Below are 18,788 nucleotides of genomic sequence, written 5' to 3' on the forward strand. Positions count from 1 at the left end.
CATTTATTTAAAAAAAAGTCATGGATGATTTTCAGGGTTAGAACTGAGGAAACTCAAATTGTGTAATGAGATGTGACGTCAGCCCAGTCACAAGACCACAGAGCAGATCACTCTGGCTCGCTCCCCCCAGCATGTTTCAGAAATGTGGTAGGTTGTTCTACAGGCACGATGGCTGCAACGAACTCCGAACTTCTCTGGGAATCTGGACTTGTGATATCCTTCGAATTACGGAGCAGTTAATGATTTGGCAATAACTACTGTATTAAACTAAATAAAGAATAAGTATCGTCTGGGCTGTCGCATCAGCTGGCGCGCTGGTTTGTTTTGTTTCTGCGTGGCGAATGTTAACGTTAGCTAGCTAACTAAGCAGTACAGTATCAAGCTAGCGAGTCAAGATTGTGACATTGGAGCTAATATAGCTAGCTAACACCTAGGTTGTTCTAGCTTGGTACTCAGTATAGTGGGAGCTGGTGTGTAGGTGATGTTCTCCGTACTTTCATACGGTAGACTGGTTGCCAGAGCAGTAATTGGCGGACTCTCTCAAACGGATAGCCGCGACTACAGCCTGGTAACAGCAAGCTGCGGGTTTGGGAAGGATTTTCGGAAGGGTATCTTGAAGAAAGGGATGTGCTACGGCGACGACGCATGCTTCATTGCACGACATAAATCTGCCGATGTTTTGGGTGAGTAAACAATGCCTGGCATTGACAACTATTTTATAACGTGATGATATAACCGGCCTGGTTGTTTAGCTGGCTAACTAACATGCCAGACAGTGCACCTTTGCTAGTTTGCCGTAACTACGTTTTGTAGTATCAAACGATAACAAACCAGGGACACTTAGCATGGACTGTATTTTGTTTGATCATGATGCACACTACGGTAACTAGGTTGCTATACTATTGGCTTAGTTTCAAGCCAAGAAAATACAATTACATTTGGGAAACCCTGTCCTAGAGGTCAGAGCTGCCTGTAGTAGTTTGATAATTGTAGTGATGGGGGGCAGCCATAACCAAACGGTAACCAGTAGGTACACATTAATAAATAGATTAGAAAGATGAACATTGAGAACTTATTTCTCTTGTTTTTCACTATAACTAGACTACAACCAATCAGTCCCAGACAGACTTCATTTTTCATTCACACTTTACCCCATGTCAGAATTTATATGGTGTACCTACCTGGTCCTGGACCTCAGAAGGTCACTATGTTACAAAACGTTCAGATATTAATGTCGTGTAGAACAGACATGATCCTCTGCCTTGTAAAATAAGGAACAGGCTCAACACTAAATAACAGCACATCAATCAGTAGCATTCTAGCCCAGTTCATACAAGTATGACAAACACACTTGTACCTCCTGATCCCCACCAAGACTGATGGTTGGTGTCTCAGATTTGACATGATCATATTGATAGACAAACCAATAGTTCTGCTGCAAATAGTCACATGTCTGTAGCCCACAGTTTAAAGGGCATTGTACATTTTTAGTATCAGGTAAGCTAAACTGTGAATGCTGCTTTATTGGTCATGTGGCTAATTGACTAATTGCACTGTAATGCTAGAAAGTTCAATGCTTTTGCATTAAAGCTATGATTTCAGGTAACACTGGCTTTAGAGAAGAGTAGCCTTTGTAAGCTATCAAAACAACTTAGAAAATGTGATTCAGAAATCCAGAGGTAGCCTAACCAAAGCCAGAATATCCTCCTTGACTTGTTAGAAAATCCCACTGTCCACTTGAGCCTACATGTCATCTGTGTGGCTTGGAAGGAAGCTGTGAGGCAGGCCATGTCTGACTGTTGTCACATCAGTGAGCCAGAGGTTGGCAGGGAGAGAGTGAGACGACCCTCCTTGTATGGTCACAGCAAGAGCTGATTCTTGTGTCTGGGAAGCAGCTGGAAATAATTGCATTCCTATGAAGAACTTGGACTGCCAGACCAACTGCTCCCATAATAGGCAGAGGTACATTTCAATAACCATAGAAACCAAATGTTTCAGGGTTTTAAGCAGTGTGATAATGTGACTGCAAGCTAGTGTATGGGCTTGTTGATAATGTAATGTGACTTGACAACTGCAGACAACATATGCTTCAGATAGCTACCAGTAAAATGGTTTATGTGTACCAGACTGGCCAAATTATCAATGGAGATTATTCCAGGAAAAAGTTTAGTCAGAAGCATGTCAAAGAAGTGCTTATTCTTTGAAGCGTCCCTTGTTTCATTCTAAGCACTGTCTTGCTCTATTCACTTTGTGTTTTGTTTTAGTGAAAGTGCCTATTGTTTCTCCTGTCACAACTGCGTGAAGATGTCTAGTACTTGTTTCTGATTAATATGACCGCTTCCATTGTCGGAAAACTGTCTTCTTCTGGGAATGTCTTCGTTAGGAGTGTTAAGAATAATCAGAATACAATCTTGATTCTTTCCTATCCTGTTCTCCTCTATTGAACCAATACCTGACTGTGTGTGGTTTCATCAGGTGTGGCAGATGGAGTGGGTGGTTGGAGAGACTACGGTGTGGACCCATCACAGTTTTCAGGGACCCTTATGAAGACCTGTGAGCGGCTGGTAAAGGAGGGACGCTTCGTTCCAAGCAACCCTGTGGGCGTCCTCACAAGCAGCTACTATGAGCTCCTACAGAACAAAGTGCCTCTGCTGGGTGAGTAAAGGCAGCCCTGGAGGATCAGTGTTTTGTGAACCTGGAGGCTGGAGGCTGGTGCAAAATACTGACTAGAATAGGCATTTACAATAGAGAATACGGTCTTAAAGCAGTCTTAGAATGGTCTGTTTTCAGTCTGCGTGGTTAGGCTAAGTGACATGTGAGGTACTGCTATTTAGATAGGATATTTGCGTGATGAGTCAGAGACCTGCTGCATGCCTCTATCCTGGGAAGTGTAAAGACGCGGAGAAGCCTATCCCCGCCAGAATCTCATCTTGATCCATTGCTTTGCTAGAATGGAGCATGCGGAAATGTGCAGGACAAAACAAATGGAGAGTGGGGAGTCGAGCAGTCCGTGTCGTCAGTCTGTACTTTTCCATCCCAGTTCATGTAGAAGAGAAAAACAAGTCAGTATTGTATTTTTCCAGTGCTGAGGAGTACGGTCGTGAGGCCAGCAGTAATTGTATTACTATTGAAAAAAACACACAAGAAAGGGAGTGAGAGTAGGGTGAGTCAGAGAGCGTGAGGGGTTGTAGGGAGCTCCCATAGAACATTCTGGTGGTCCAGATGACTCATCAGCAGGGTGTGGCTGTACGCGGAGCCATGTTTTCGCCGGTTCGGTTAACTTTTATGTTTCCTTAAATGTTATCCTTCCCAAATGTTTCTCTTCCTGAAATGTATTGACATGCCTTCCTCTTCTAACCACAGGTTTAGCTACAGTATGATCATGATATAGAGCAACCCAACAAAATCACTACTCATAAATCATCCCAACCAATTTATAAATTGTTCAATGGCTCTATTCGACTTCATTTGTTACAAATATAATCAGGATGTAGGGCGTGCCACCCATATATTTATCATCTTGTGTTATCTCCTTCCAGGCAGCAGCACGGCCTGTATCGTGGTGCTGGACCGGCAGAGCCATCGGCTGCACACTGCTAACTTGGGAGACTCTGGCTTCCTGGTGGTGAGGGAAGGAGAAGTGGTGCACCGCTCTGACGAACAGCAGCACTACTTCAACACCCCCTTCCAGCTCTCTATCGCCCCACCCGAGGCAGAGGGGGCCGTCCTCAGTGACAGGTCAGTTTTGTGGCCCTGCCGAAGCCATATTTTCTATTGTAAAGAAGCTGTGTAGCTATGTTTTTGGTTTTGAAGCACAGAGTCTCTGCATTGGTTCTGCCCTTGTGCTACTCTCTGGTCTGTCCAGTCCAGTGTTGATGCAGCATTAGTGAGTGTCAGTACTGCCACATGGTTGGGGCCCATGTGCTGCTTTCTCTCCTTGTGTAGGCATGCCAGCAGCAGTAGTGCTGCAGACTCCAGTGGGGCCGGCGTTGGCTCCCTGCCACCGTTTAAGCCAGGCCAATGTCTCAACACACACACACACACATCCTCATGGCCCTCCTCACAGCAGCCTCACTGCCCTTCTTACAGCAGCCAATCCCTGGTCTGCTTACCCACAGGCCTTCTCAACCCAGTAATCTAGAACAGGGAGATTATTTAGAGCTGCTCATGTGGTTTTCTCTAAACTGGTGTGAGGTGGAACTGAACGGTCACTGTCGTAAATGTAGCTGATACACAGCATAGTACCCGTAGAATAGGCCTATTCACAACCGTAGCCTCATCATACATACCTATTATAAAATGGCTTGGTTTTGCTCAGTGCATAGGATATCTCCATGACTTATCTCTATACAGAATAAACAGATATGGGCCCGGTTTCCAAAAAGCATCTGAAGGCTAAGTTCATCGTTAGAACCTTTGTAGGAGCATCGTTAAATCTCCAAATTGTTTCCCAAAACCATCCTCACCAAAGTTGCACTTGAAAACGCTTGTTATTTACCGACTGCCTCAGACCACTCATGGAACAGCTAAGTGAGTCGTTAGATGCGTTTTTCCCTACCGTGTCACTTTATACACAGAAGGTCTCTGCTAAACATAGAATCAAGATGTTTATCTGCCTCTCTGCGACTGCTGATAACTTCACAACGAAGTCGACTACAAATACAACGTTCCCATTGTCTTTGCAATTATTACAAACAAGCAAAGGATAAAAAGAGAATTCAGTCATCTCTGTTTTCAATTTGAAGTAAAAGATAAATAGCCTACTTGCAGTATAGCCTATATATTTCAATGATATGGAAATACATTTCATGTTCATTCAATTGAGTTTTATTTCTCTGTTTGGCTTACTGTCAAATTTTTTCCCTCAATATATTTCATGATGTGCCAAATCTTGATTTAATGCATATTATAGGGTGAGCATTAGAATAAGCCGCCTCAATATTTGTAGCCTTAGGTGATATCTCTCCTAAGAGCTGGTCCATTGTCAGTATTGTGGAATAATTCTAATGTTAAGGTCAGATTTGAATGGAGAATTCTGATCCGAGAGCAGTGTTACCTTTCTTTTGATTCTATCAGTATCGTCACATGCCTCAACGACGCACTTAGTGAGCGTTCTCTCTGTGTGGTGTTTTGGGAAACTCATGTTACATCTTCAGCCATTGTCGGAAAGATGCATCGTTAATACACTCGTAAGTTCCATCGCTGTCGGGAAACCGGGCCCTAGTCAGTCCAAATTTCGGACCTATTTGACGTGGCCCTGTTGTATATAGGCTGGAAATTGTAGTCTTTCCATGAGCTAGAGGCAGCAGTATTTTTTTACCATTGATAGTATCATATTCAGGGTTATAAGCGTTGTGATTCTGTTGTAGTTGGTGGGAAGACTCTATGTTCATTTAATTTAGAGCTAAATCCGTGATTCCTTAATAGTGATTATTTTGAAACGTAGCGCTAAAGCTTCGATGTAATGTAGGACTGTAGATCGAATGGTGGCTGGGTTACAGATGGTTTCTAGAACAGCCATGAGTGTCGGGGAGTCTGGGGCAGAATTAATGTTGCCTTCCAAGAACTAAACTTGATACTGCACATGGCTCTGATCTACTGTATGTGTCAGTCGCACATCAACATTACAGCAGTTCCTTACAACTTCCCATGACGGACAAGGTGTGCTATTCCTTAGATTATTTTCCACCATACCTGTGCAATTTGTTAGCAGCAGCATTTCACAGCTGAAAAAGTAGTCCGTTGAAATGTATAACTGCATTGCATGATTTCTATTTTAAAAAATGTACTTCATTCCAGTGTTTGACACAGTGATCTGTAGCCATGTCTAACCTGAGGTGTGTGCCTGTGTCTCATAGTCAAGACAGGAGACCGAGCAGCAGTGTCAGTGATCTAGGCTAATGAAGGGCTAGAGGCACAGATTAAACTGGGCTCAGACAGGGCAGATTTCCTTCCTGGAGGGGGGTATGAGAAGGGGGAGCAATTGGATAATGTTTGCAATTTGGTTAAGCACTTTAATGCTCCCTCTCTAATGGGCACTATATGATCAGGATATTTTAACTCGTGTTCCACAAGACTGTTATTTCCCCGCTACGTTGTGTTAAGCTCTCTGTGCCCCCTCAGTCCCGATGCTGCAGACCGCTCCTCCTTCGATGTCGAGTTGGGGGACATAATTCTCACAGCCACAGACGGCCTCTTCGACAACATGCCCGACTACATGATCCTACAGGAGTTGAAAAAACTCAAGGTACACCCTCGCATAAACCCTTGCCGTACTCGTGTGCAACAAACAGGTTTACTGTTTCATTCTGCAGAGTATTGAAGTGGAGGAACAAGACATTGAAAAAAAACTAAGACACTCCTCCATTTTGTTTTTGTTTTTGCAGAACACCAACTATGAGAGTATCCAGCAGACAGCCAGGAGCATTGCAGAGCAGGCCCATGTTCTGGCATACGACCCCAACTATATGTCGCCTTTTGCCCAGTTTGCCTGTGACAATGGACTGAATGTAAGAGGTAATGATCATCACTTTTATCACTTCTTCATGCAAGTGGAAATTGGAGACAAAGCCAAGGTAGTCCTCATTTCATAGTCCATTTGCTCCATTCATACCCTGCTTCCCTTGTGAATGGTATCCAGGCTGAGAGGGCTGCTCTATAAATCAGGAAGAATGACACCCAGTGAGGAATAAGAAATGTTTTATTAGTGTTCCTTCCATTGCTCTCAGGCTGCTTCCTTTTGGAATGATGAAAATGAGAGATTGTTCTCACACTCATCCTTCTGACTGCATCTCTTTCTCTTCCCCACAGGAGGAAAGCCAGATGACATCACCGTGTTGCTGTCAATAGTGGCAGAGTACACAGACTAGAGACTGTATTGAGGCTAGGAGGGGAATTAGGAGAGTTTCCTCTTGCCATCTGTCTCTTGAAGATGTCAGACTGCTTTGATTCCTGCTGGTGGGGATTAGGGACTAGTGTTGGTGGCTGACTGAGCCCACCTTTGGCCCCCTGAGATAATCAGTCCTATTTCTCAGATGGAACACTGACAATACATGCAGTTCTGACATGTCTCTGTTTAGAATACTTGCTGCAAAGGATCTATCTGGGAAATGTCCCAGTTGTCATTGACATAATCCCCGTTCAGTGGGATGAAGGACATCAGCATGTTGGAGATGAGGCTCTGGCTCTCACATTCTTTTTGGACTTGGAGCAAAACTCAGGATGGAGAGAGAAAGGTGGTCAGTATTAGCCAGTCAAAAGCGTCAGAATTGAAACTCTGTGAATCATGCCAATGAGGGTTAATCACAGGAACCGAGCTGATTCCAGACGGGAAGTAGCATCATACCATCAAGTCGAAATGATAGGGCCATGAAAACGCCACTTTTACAGTGACTCACATTACACACAAAAACAAACAATTAAAAGACGTTGAAGGGCAAAACAAATATGCGGGTATAAGGGCATGCATCATTGTGATATTAAAGGATGTTAGAATGTTTTGGTAGATCTGTGGGAAAGGGATTACGTGGTATTTTAAGTTATTTGACTGATCTAAGGGGTTGTATGAAGACTAGGTGCAGTTGACACATACTTTGCCATATCAGTACAATTTGGGTCAAACACAGACCAAGTGAATCATTTCTAAGGATGTGAAATGTTAAAATAACTTCTTTTTTTTAAATGGCTTGATGTTTCTGTCAAACCTGTTCTCTGACCCCTGCTGCGATGCAAAGAGTGAGTGTGACTGCAAGTGATGTTGAAGGTTGTTATGTGTGAGAGTGTAACCTGGAGGCTGTCGCGTGTCAGATGTTCATATTGTATACATACGGAATGGATGGGTTTTATGTAGGCTACACCGCTTTTTTTTATATCTACTGGGATGCAATGGTAACAACCATTTACGCACAAGGTTAAAGAAAGTATATCTAAAAGTTCACAGTGGACGTTGGTCAAGTGACCAAGCAGATATTATTTTATTTCTGCTTTGGTTTGATGGGGTGGGAATCTGGACTGTTTCAGTTTAGCTTCAGGGAAAATTGTTCACAATCAGAATTTCTCCGTTGTCCTCGCTGTAAAGCTCCAATGGCACATTTGATGAAGTCTTATGAATCAGGTCACTAGTGTTTTTATTTAATTTAACCGATTTTCTTTTTTGCTGCAGTCAAAAATGTGCACTTTGCATTTACAACATAACTCTTGTGCAGAAACATTTTAAGAGTGACATTTCCTTTGTAAAGGAAAATTCCACCACAACTATCTTTTGGTTATTTGTTTCATTAGTCAATTGGTTCAATAGTCCTGAAATGTATTGCTTGTCAGCAATCAAGTTTTAAGATAATTAGCTGAAAAAAAAAAAAACATCACCACATGATGCAAAATGCATCATACAAGGATGATTTTTGTATTTTCAAAACTATATTGCTGACAAGAAACATTTTGGGACTATGAAACAAATACCAAAATATTGTTTTTGGGTGAGGTTTCCTTTAACATGTACTATGTACATGTTGATTTATGGAGCTGATGTGCCTTGTATCGGATGTTATTGATAGTGGCAAAATTGTGTATCATATTGTTCCCTAAACCCCACACTGTGTCAGCTATGGAGACCGAGTAGAAATGGACAAGTAGCCATATGATTCACACTTACTTTTCCCATTGTGCCCTGCTGTCTTAATGCTTAATCTGCGCCATCTGATGGGAGACCTCTCGTTCCCTTTCAATGTGTTCAATGCCTCTCACCATGGGACACATTCAAATTTGAATGGTCAAGCTATTTATTTTTAAAGGGGGGGAGCATGACAAATTATCTTAGAATCCTTACAGGCCCAATACAGCTGTTTTATATCAATATCAAATTACTTCGACACAATTAAGTACATCATTACTGTAATAGATTTCCATAAAAATGTGAAAAAAATAACATTTTAGAAGTTTGGAACCCGCACCTCTGATTCACAGGGGTTGGATTAAATACCACATTTCACTTGTACAAGCTTTTCCCTTTTCTTTGTTATTAGTCTATTAACCAATTAACCGCATGGTGATTTTACCATGGAAAGCCCAAACTCCTGCACATGCAACATTGCTGATTATAAGGTCCTGTGCAGATAGGAAATAACAAATCTCACTTTTGCAGAGTTTCATCAGCTATGATACAATATAATACACAGGAAAACACCATTTTGACTGCACTGGGCCTTTTAACAAGGTTCTGTGTATCAACTGTAATACCCCTTGGTTTTCTTTCTGTTGATGTCATGGTGTTCCCTCACTACAGGCTACTGTCCTGCTTCAAGGGCTCTCCCCTAACTAGGAAAATAATATCTATGCCGGTACTGACCGATGTAGGGCTATCAGGTGTTTTATGACATAAAAAAACCTGGAGGACTTAATGCCCTGCATACATTTCTTACTGCGCTGGGAGATGAAACACACCTGCACTGGATGGCCCAAATGTTTTCGTAAACCTCATGGCACTGTAGAGATTGCCAAGAACCCCACCAGCCTTAAAATACAATCAATTCTCCCTGTCAGGCGGCACTATATCAAAGCTTCTCCATGATGTCCATATCCTGCTCCACACTGACTTAGTGACCTGCCAGTACCCCTGTTCTGTTGGCCAGTTCTAGACTTCAGTTAATCGTTACGTTCAAAAAGCAACGTTTGTTACAGTGAGCGCTATATTTTATATATACAGTTCAACAATGCCATGTTTTCAAAGCTGTAACATATTTCAATAAAGTACAGTATTTATTAACTCTCGTTCTTTTCCTTTTAACCAGACCCTTGTCACATGTTTTTCTGTGTCAATATTGTTTGTTCAGTGGTCTCTGCAAGGTATTTGTCTACTTACACAGTAGACTGAACAGTTCCTGAGGTAATGAAAACATGTAGGTCAAAAGCATCTAGAATCAGAACACGGCTACCTCCCCCCCAGTGAGGTAGGCCATGCTGCTACACGTGATAGATCATCTTTATGCAGTCTTTCCCTTTGAAGGTGGAATCCTACTGTTCCCTGCCAGGCAGCATATCCCTGCTCTGACTCATCCATTCCTCTGTCTCAGCAGGGGCCACAGTGGACTAGATTCAAGTGTTTCCCTCGCAGCTGTCTGCTCTTATGCAACTGAGGGGACTGCCTGAAGCTACATGAAAAGGCTCCATGTGATCTGTATGTTTGGTTACACATTCCTCAAGCTTTAGCGAGTCTGAGATGTGTGGAGTTACTATCAGCACCCAGGTGTGGCATCCCTAGGCGCTTGGCTTGAGGAATGTTTTCATGGGCAAATCTAGGGCCTTTTCACAATTTTAGATTTCCTCCCTGGCCTCCTTTTGAAAAAGGTCAAAGGTAATCGAGTAGGGGGAAAGTGGATGAAAATGCACTTGTATAAATTAGACTGGTCATAAACATCTGCTTCCTCGCCAAATGAAGGCTATCGAGGAGGGGAGGACCGTCTTCCATTTACCTATTAACAAATTGACAATTCTCAACAACTTATTGGTTTCTGGGTCACAGGGAAGAGAGGACAGACGTTTACCCCAATTAATTTTATGCTTTTGATGTCTGACTTTCAGATCTACAATATGTTTCTTGCAATAAATGCACATCCCATTGGAATAACTTATTTGTTAGTAAAAACAAACAGCCATGCTTTATGAACTTTCATTTAAAGCACTCAAATTAATTGAAAAATATTATGTTCTCATTTAAATGCATTTACAATATACGATGGGGAAAAGACTATGGTCTGCTGAAAAAAATTGCAGGGTATGAAAACAGTTCTTGGCTTGGTCATCGTTCTGTGGTAACTTACAGCGCACCACTGGCCCTCTCCTCTCCCCCATCTTCTGTATCACTGGAACACACCAGACTGGGCAGCATAGAGGTGCAACCATCACCTTGCTCACAGGACACGGCCCCAAAGAGGAGGGAGCGAACCTAAGGAACCAAAACACATGACTCATCATTAATAGACAGCTGAGCAGACTATGAGCATGGGTGGAAAAAAACAGCAAATTGTGAAACAGTTTTCGCATATGGTCTGGTGGTTCTTAGGCAAAAGGGCTTGAGATATGAGGACTGTGCAACCAGCCACACACCTTACATACGTCACAATTCACCTTCACCCTGTATCTTTCAGGTCAATCACACATCACATGGTTAAACATTATTGCAATCTAGGCACTTTCCAGGTTGAACGTTAAAGCAAGGCCTTATCTGTACTTTGGAACTTACCAAAGTATGGTACCAGTCGGAGCCTGCCAAAATAACAACACAGTGGCTTGAGGGCACAAACAGAAGTCAACCAAAGTTCATATTTTGTTCTAATTTACCTTGGAGGAAGGAGGAGTTGTGATGCCACGACCTCTATGTGTGTAACGTGGTGTTCTGAGCCTGTCAGAATCTTCTCCTGTCCTGGTGAACTCTCTCATGAGGGCTGTTCCACTGAACACTGGGCTTCCCTGGCTGGATGCTATCAGCTCGCCTGCAGAGGGAAACTCCTGGGCCTGGGGGGGACCGGCATCTGCCTCACACGGGCCCTCCGTAGGCTCCGCAACACCTCCACACCTGAGAGCATATAAGGACCATTACAGCAAAGCTGCCTTCAGGCATTTCCCTCCAGTGGTCTGCCTATAGTTGTTTTCCTATATAGCTTCATATTGAAAACAGATGCCTGTCAGTCTCAAATCAATATTAATTAACCACATTCGTGATAATCAACAAACTTAAGCAATAGCATTGCTAACAGACATCTAGATATATATATATTAGAAGTTATATGAGATGCGCATGCTACGTTCTATTGGGAAAAGGTTGTTTTTAGATAACTGAGCAGTGTGAGTTTGAAAGAAGTCTGCTCTCATGAGCGTGTGTGTTACATGATATGCCGCGTGAGTTACTGCAGCTGCACGTGCATCAGTGTGTGAGGGAGAGAGAGGGGAGGGGCAGAGCCAGGGAGATGGCAGGGAGAGAAAGGGAGGAACATGGAGAGAGAGTAGAGGGGAGGGGCAGAGCCAGGGAGATGGCAGGGAGAGAAAGGGAGGAACATGGAGAGAGAGTAGAGGGGAGGGGCAGAGCTAGGGAGATGGCAGGGAGAGAAAGGGAGGAACATGGAGAGAGAGTAGAGGGGAGAGAGCTAGGGAGATGGCAGGGAGAGAAAGGGAGGAACACGGAGAGAGAGTAGAGGGGAGGGAGAGAGCTAGGGAGATGGCAGGGAGAGAAAGGGAGGAACATGGAGAGAGAGTAGAGGGGAGGGGCAGAGCTAGGGAGATGGCAGGGAGAGAAAGGGAGGAACTTGGAGAGAGAGTAGAGGGGAGGGAGAGAGCTAGGGAGATGGCAGGGAGAGAAAGGGAGGAACATGGAGAGAGAGTAGAGGGGAGGGAGAGAGCTAGGGAGATGGCAGGGAGAGAAAGGGAGGAACTTGGAGAGAGAGTAGAGGGGAGGGAGAGAGCTAGGGAGATGGCAGGGAGAGAAAGGGAGGAACATGGAGAGAGAGTAGAGGGGAGGGAGAGAGCTAGGGAGATGGCAGGGAGAGAAAGGGAGGAACATGGAGAGAGTAGAGGGGAGGGAGAGAGCTAGGGAGATGGCAGGGAGAGAAAGGGAGGAACATGGAGAGAGTAGAGGGGAGGGAGAGAGCTAGGGAGATGGCAGGGAGAGAAAGGGAGGAACATGGAGAGAGAGTAGAGGGGAGGGGCAGAGCTAGGGAGATGGCAGGGAGAGAAAGGGAGGAACTTGGAGAGAGAGTAGAGGGGAGGGAGAGAGCTAGGGAGATGGCAGGGAGAGAAAGGGAGGAACTTGGAGAGAGAGAAAAAGGGAGCTGTTGTAAGAGTGACACTGCTGTTGGATGTTGGAAGTGCTCCAAGGTTGCATGCTAGGACAACCTAACTCTGTTTCGCCTGTTTTCTTAGTGATCCTCAGCATAAACATGCTTTCCATAAACACCACTGACTGCACCACAGACAGAACCAGAATGTGCCGATAAAGAAGCGTCCCAGCAGGAGAGAGAATGGGAAGGAGCTGGGTTTTAAATATCTTCACTTATCTTCATCAAGGTCAACATGAGAATAATGTGTGTGTTTGCCTGGGAGGTTATGGAACAGCAGGTTCAGTAACATAAGAATATAAACATAAATTGTACAACTACAACATAAACCTGTCATACAAAAATCTGAGTATAAAAATGACATTTCCATTTTGGTCATTCGAACATACTGTATGAACGTTTCCTTGAAAAAGGAAGAAGCAGTGCAATGCAGCGACGTCATAAGTGACCCAGATGTGCCACAATCCGGCTGGGACTGGTGCAAATCCCACCTCAGGCGGCTCAGAGCAGACACTAAGAGAGAGATACATAGAGGCCGGGCGGGCCACACACTGAGTGACATCATCGCCACAGCAACGTAACAGGTTAGTGACTGTGGGGGATGTAGGGATTACAGCCTGTCAGTCTGTCAGGCCTCTAACCCAGCCAGCATGGCCTTTCCCCAGATAACCAGCCTCTGTCACAGTGCTACTGCACTGTTCTGTAACACAACGCCCAATGAGGCACCAAAAAAAGCACATGCTGGCCAACTGCCTCCGGTAAGGAGGACATCAGAGGTACAGCCAACTCTAGGATTCTAGGAAAGGCTAGTTCAAATTTACTCTACTGTGACTGTCACATGACTGGGCAGGCGCTTTAAGGCTATCTAAGCCTGTTAACTTTTTTATTTGCTATTGAACTGAGAAACTGCTTCTCGCTAGGACAAAATGTCCTGCATTTCTATACACTGTGCCTCCGAACAAGGGCTTCTCTGACTATTGAAATCATTTGGGCACTTCTACATACATTATTTGATATAGCGGTAGGGTTGCTATGGTGACTACATAATAGATGATGAAGATAGAAGCAGATTAAGGGCAGCTGGTGATGTGGTGTATTACACAATGTTGGACCAAATACAGAACCCCCCTATCAGTGGTGGGGTAATAACTGTTTAACGAATGGTAACGGCTACCTTAGTGCAGCAGGAGCCTGGGCCTCTGTAGCCTGGGAGGGGGTCCTGCTCTCTGGGTTGACAAGAGTAGCCAACACCACACTGGCCTCCAGCACCATGTCCTCTACACTGAAGGCCACCGGCCTGACAAACAGCAGAACACAACATCAGCATACCTAGAACCCGGGCCCTGAGATTTCTCCAACCGTGTGAGCAGACCGGGAAAAACTCCAGGCCTAATTTAGGACCTAAGTAAAAGAGGTAATAGTCACTGGGTATAATCACAAGAACCAGGATACTTACTTTCCTGCAGCCCCAAAGTGGGCAGATACTGGTAGACCATGTGATTCAGCAAATGACAGCAATCCCTAGAGAAGAGGTTAATACATTAAACACATGCATGTTTGGAGTAACTGTTTGATCATTCACCACCAATTAAAATAACAGGTCACAAGACAGCAATGTACATTAGATGACAGGGCACATATTACCAATGTTGCTGTGTACACTAGCCATAACCTTTCAAGTTGTTGGGGTCAATCACAGTGAAAGGGGTAATCATGGGTTCAGTTGAATTGCTTTGTCCGATGCCCAGACACCAGAGCCTCTGTGTGTGTTCGACTAGCCCCTCTAACACACTGTGACAGGTAAGACTAGCAGCAATGTAGAGACTGGCTCACTGTCCAACTCAATCACAGGCTAGCATGGACACACAGCAGTCTATAGCTAGGCATAGCTTTACTGTGTAATGAGGGACTTCACAAAAGGGTACCCCCAACAACATTCCAGGACGTTAGGGTCGGGTCAAAGGATGTGGGTCTGAGCACAAATTGTGACACTTTAGTTGTACTTTATAATAAATAACACAAAAAAACATAGGATGCAAAATGGCTGCCTTTTTGGGGTCCCAATGTGACATATTTTGCTATTGAATCATGCTGATGTTTTTTTCTCCTCTGAGGACTTGGGTATATTTGGAACATGGTATGAGAGTTAGGCAATCAATGCATGTGTTCTACTACTTATTACTGTCTGTTCACTAAAAATGTAGTCGTGTGGGGAAAAAACATCATATTATAACTTGATTCATTAGGGTCATAAAACAAAATCCCGCCCATGAGGGGAACGTTCCATTGAAAATGATAGGGTACAGAGTCTCCTGGACACTTGGGTCCTGTAAATAAATGAATTAACCCATGGGTATGCAAGCACAGACAGTGACACCCTCCCATATTCACAAGCTCATGTGACAAAAAATAAGGTCCATCCCAAAATACCCCCTTACCCTCAGCTCCTTCAGACAGAAGGTTATGTCTGAGTCAACTCCAACCTGGAAGTAGTCAAACTCACTGGGCTCTAAAGACATCTCAGTGTGCATGGCCTTCATTTGATCTGCAACCCGAAAAATCAGGAGTTAGGCACAATATGTTACTGAATTTTTGTGGGTTGGTTTTTTCATACAGCGCAGACAGTGCAACATCTCACCACTTTCATCTTCATAGTAGCTTTTCAGATTGACTCTCAGAGGAGACATGGACAGAGTGATCTCTTCCTGAGACACTGGGAAGTGCATCACCATGTCGCCTAGAAGTCTGGCCCAAAAATAATAATACAAATTTAATACAATTATAATAGATAGTAAAAATGTAAATTACTAATGAAATAATCATCATATACTGTATACCCTTGTCATGACGTTGGCCTCTTTGGGTATAGCAAGCCCCATCCCCCTCTCCCCGCCTCCCCCTTTCCTCCTTCAACTAGGTTGCTGTGGTCAGAGAGACGTCATAAATTCCTGAGGATCTCCTCATGGACACACAGTATAGAGAGAGTACATTTTCATAGAGGGCAAAGGAAATCCTTCCACCTCACAGAACTTGAGGTAAGAACAAATTTCATGTTCTGGAGAAAGTATAAAAGATCGGTGAAGAATCCAGCTACGAACTGGTCCGTTTGTGACATCTTGGGGAAGCTCATGGGAGACGGTGTGGCCACATTTCCATAAAGCTGTTTATATAATAGCCTCAGATATGAGGTTTACATCTAATTGTTGTATAAGATGAATGAGTGAGTATGATACTGTTTGTATAATTGTGTAATATGATTTTGGACTGTTTAATGAAGAAAAATACAATTCCCTTTTGATTTGAACTAAATCAGAGGACCGCCCCTGAGCCCAGTTAGGGTCAGGCCTCCTGGGACAGCTCTTTTTCGGCCCTTCCGAATAAAACCCCCTCTCGGGTTTTCGATCAGCAGACCAAGCTTACCTCAATTACGAGATGGCTAAAGGTTGCAGACCATGTTTTTCTCCATTAGGAGAGTACAAAGGTTGTAGACCATTGCTGAATCTTTTAACCATACCACGTGGATAAACTCTTAAGACTATCGATACCGACAGAATAAGAACAAGTTTTGATATGAATTACTAGTCTCCAGCTAGGAATTCGGTATCATTGAACGCGAAGAACGTCAACCGGCGAAACATACATTCTATAACGAAAGAAATGAATGTCACTCTGAACTATCCACTATAACCATGACAGGGAGAGTGAGGGAGAGAGACGGACAATTCTACAAAAGAAACAAACTTTTCACCAGCGATCAAGGCGACACACTGAGCGTAAATATATATATTGATTGCAGTTGTTCCCAATGAGTGAGCGTTCATGTGCAAAGGATTAGCATTTCAATTGTTATAATTATCACTTTGTAGTGACTTCTTAGTTGACTCCCACTTCCCCTTTTGTCTAACAAGCCGCCATGCTGGTTTAGCCCACTAGGGCACATTCTCCTATCATTTCATGTGACCACATTTACCTTGTTTGTTTGTTTGTTTATGCATTTCTGTGAATTAATTAGTTAGTAATAAATAAATGATTTAAGACAATTGATGTATGGATGATTCATAGTGAAGACTGGGTTTGTGCAGATAACCAACAATTTACGACATTTGGAATGAGACTAACGTGAGGTAAAGTAAATAATTCATTAATTCGAAGACTAATTGACCAGATAAAATATCTGAAAAGTTATTTTAGGAAATGATCACTTTGTAATCTGAATATTTTTCCTGGGTGCCCCGACTTCCTAGTAATTACGGTTACATGATTAAACAGTCTAATCGCGTAATAACTAATTACAGAGAATCTTTGATAAAAAACTATCAGTCTTCAGTTAATGATAGTAAAGACACGGCACCCTGTAGTAATTCTTAGTCAGTCTCTGAATCACTCTTCATCAATGTCACGAGGAGATAGATTGGGATATGTTTATGGGAGCTCACCTGGGCTGGGCCTTCAGGACATTGGGGCAGAGGTGAGAAGGAAACACTGCCTGCAGAGCTTCACTCTCCTGGAAACCCATGTTGTGTGTTTTGGTGATACCTGTCACAATGAGTATGAGATGTTGGGACACAGCGCCATCTAGTATTGATACAATGCATTACAATCTGAGAAAGAATCCCCTTTGTTCCAAAATCATTGTTGAACACCTACTGGAATTTGCTCAACACACACCCACAAGTCCTTAACATATAAAACAAGATCTTATCTGAGAGCACTCTATTGGACTGTTCTCCTACCATGTCTGCAGTGAAACTGGAATATCACCCGGTTGTCTGGGAGATTGATGGATATTTGACAGCTATCCACATTACGCTCAATGGTAGCTAGGCACCGAAATAGCGGCAGCACTGACTAAAACCAAAAAGATGTATATTAATACACAGCTATTACACTATCAGTACTATAAAGTCTCACCCATTGTAAAAAGCAATGATGCCGGACTGTTCCATATGGGCCTGTGTGAGACATTTATCTATCTTGAGATGTTGGGGTCATATTCAGCAGAGTCAGAACAGCTTGGCCATTACCTTCATGACCAACTTGCATTTGACAGTTCCACAGTCCTGGGCTGGTCCTGTGTCTGGGCTGTAGTGTTGGAAGAACAATGGGGAGAAGAGGAAGCAGGCGTAGGCAGAATGGGCTGAGTTCACTGACCTCATTGCCAACTACAAGAGACCAGACCAGGCAGATAATTATATGCATAATGGTTAGAACAGGACAATGTTATGTAGCTAACACTTTAAATTGATAAAGCTTTGTAGACCATCATCAAATCAAACGTTATTTGTGTAGCACACTTCAAATGGACTGATGCTTACCCCTTTCATCACAGGATCCAACCATAATTCATCTCCTATGCGTGCCAGGGCATGAATAGCCTTCCCAAACACTGTCAGAAACAGAGTCGGAGATACTGTTTATGTAGATTAAATTAATCAATTATGTGTCAACATATTTAGCTAACTAAATCCTACATTTGAGCTATCTAGCTAAATCACTTTAGAGAACAATCCGCAGACTGAGGTAGGCTGTCAAAGCTAGCCAACTTTAGAGAATTAGCCAACTTTAGAGAGTTTTTTATTTATTTATTTATTTCACCTTTATTTAACCAGGTAGGCTAATTGAGAACAAGTTCTCATTTGCAACTGCGACCTAGCTAGCTAGCTAACGTTTATATTATCCTGTTTGGCACATTTAGCTAGCTAGCTAAGTTAGCTAGATATGTACTTTAAAATGTGTTGCACATTTCTGTATCAATACGTTACAGTTATCTATACTCCAAAAGATAACGTACCTTTAACACCGTTTCTTTCAATGACACACTTCATTTTGTCAGTCAAGTTCCACAAAGTTTGATTTTGTGGTGATCACTAATTAGAGTGTATGTCGGTGCAGTTGACGCGCAACAGCTACAAAACAGCAGCATGGAGATGATTTACTAATGAACCATATTGTGTAATATGCTAA

The 18,788-nt window shown here is 43.2% G+C and overlaps 2 protein-coding genes across 2 annotated transcripts; one reads left to right on the forward strand and one right to left on the reverse strand.

Moving 5' to 3' along the window:
* Positions 1–82: 82 nt before the first annotated feature.
* Positions 83–9,760, forward strand: LOC109895787 (protein phosphatase targeting COQ7). The gene is made up of 6 exons (XM_020489772.2): positions 83–683; positions 2,476–2,655; positions 3,540–3,738; positions 6,124–6,247; positions 6,387–6,516; positions 6,811–9,760. Exons 1-6 carry the CDS (start codon positions 482–484, stop codon positions 6,867–6,869), a joined length of 894 nt encoding a protein of 297 aa, XP_020345361.1. The 5' UTR covers positions 83–481; the 3' UTR covers positions 6,870–9,760.
* On the reverse strand, positions 8,976–18,733 carry rad9b (RAD9 checkpoint clamp component B). The gene is made up of 11 exons (XM_020489770.2): positions 18,616–18,733; positions 18,140–18,210; positions 17,849–17,986; positions 17,558–17,672; positions 17,261–17,360; positions 15,463–15,569; positions 15,263–15,369; positions 14,281–14,345; positions 13,999–14,121; positions 11,335–11,569; positions 8,976–10,939 (listed from the first exon to the last, which is right to left on the reverse strand). The coding sequence occupies exons 1-11, from the start codon at positions 18,647–18,649 to the stop codon at positions 10,811–10,813; spliced, it is 1,224 nt and encodes a 407-aa protein (XP_020345359.1). The 5' UTR covers positions 18,650–18,733; the 3' UTR covers positions 8,976–10,810.
* Between the last annotated feature and the right edge of the window lie 55 nt (positions 18,734–18,788).

The sequence above is a fragment of the Oncorhynchus kisutch genome, linkage group LG8 (assembly GCF_002021735.2).
Source record: "Oncorhynchus kisutch isolate 150728-3 linkage group LG8, Okis_V2, whole genome shotgun sequence".
Classification (NCBI taxonomy): domain Eukaryota; kingdom Metazoa; phylum Chordata; class Actinopteri; order Salmoniformes; family Salmonidae; genus Oncorhynchus; species Oncorhynchus kisutch.

What these genes read in the sequence shown, in the direction of transcription:
- LOC109895787 (XM_020489772.2), top strand. Translation starts at nt 482, where the DNA reads ATGTTCTCCGTACTTTCATACGGTAGACTGGTTGCCAGAGCAGTAATT. An exon ending in GAACAAAGTGCCTCTGCTGG is followed by an intron (nt 2,656 to 3,539) that starts GTGAGTAAAGGC and finishes ATCTCCTTCCAG; the next exon opens with GCAGCAGCACGGCCTGTATC. An exon ending in GGGGCCGTCCTCAGTGACAG is followed by an intron (nt 3,739 to 6,123) that starts GTCAGTTTTGTG and finishes GTGCCCCCTCAG; the next exon opens with TCCCGATGCTGCAGACCGCT.
- rad9b (XM_020489770.2), bottom strand. Translation starts at nt 18,649, where the DNA reads ATGAAGTGTGTCATTGAAAGAAACGGTGTTAAAG. An exon ending in AATGCAAGTTGGTCATGAAG is followed by an intron (nt 17,673 to 17,848) that starts GTAATGGCCAAG and finishes TTTTGGTTTTAG; the next exon opens with TCAGTGCTGCCGCTATTTCG. An exon ending in CACTTTGGGGCTGCAGGAAA is followed by an intron (nt 14,122 to 14,280) that starts GTAAGTATCCTG and finishes GCTGTTTGTCAG; the next exon opens with GCCGGTGGCCTTCAGTGTAG.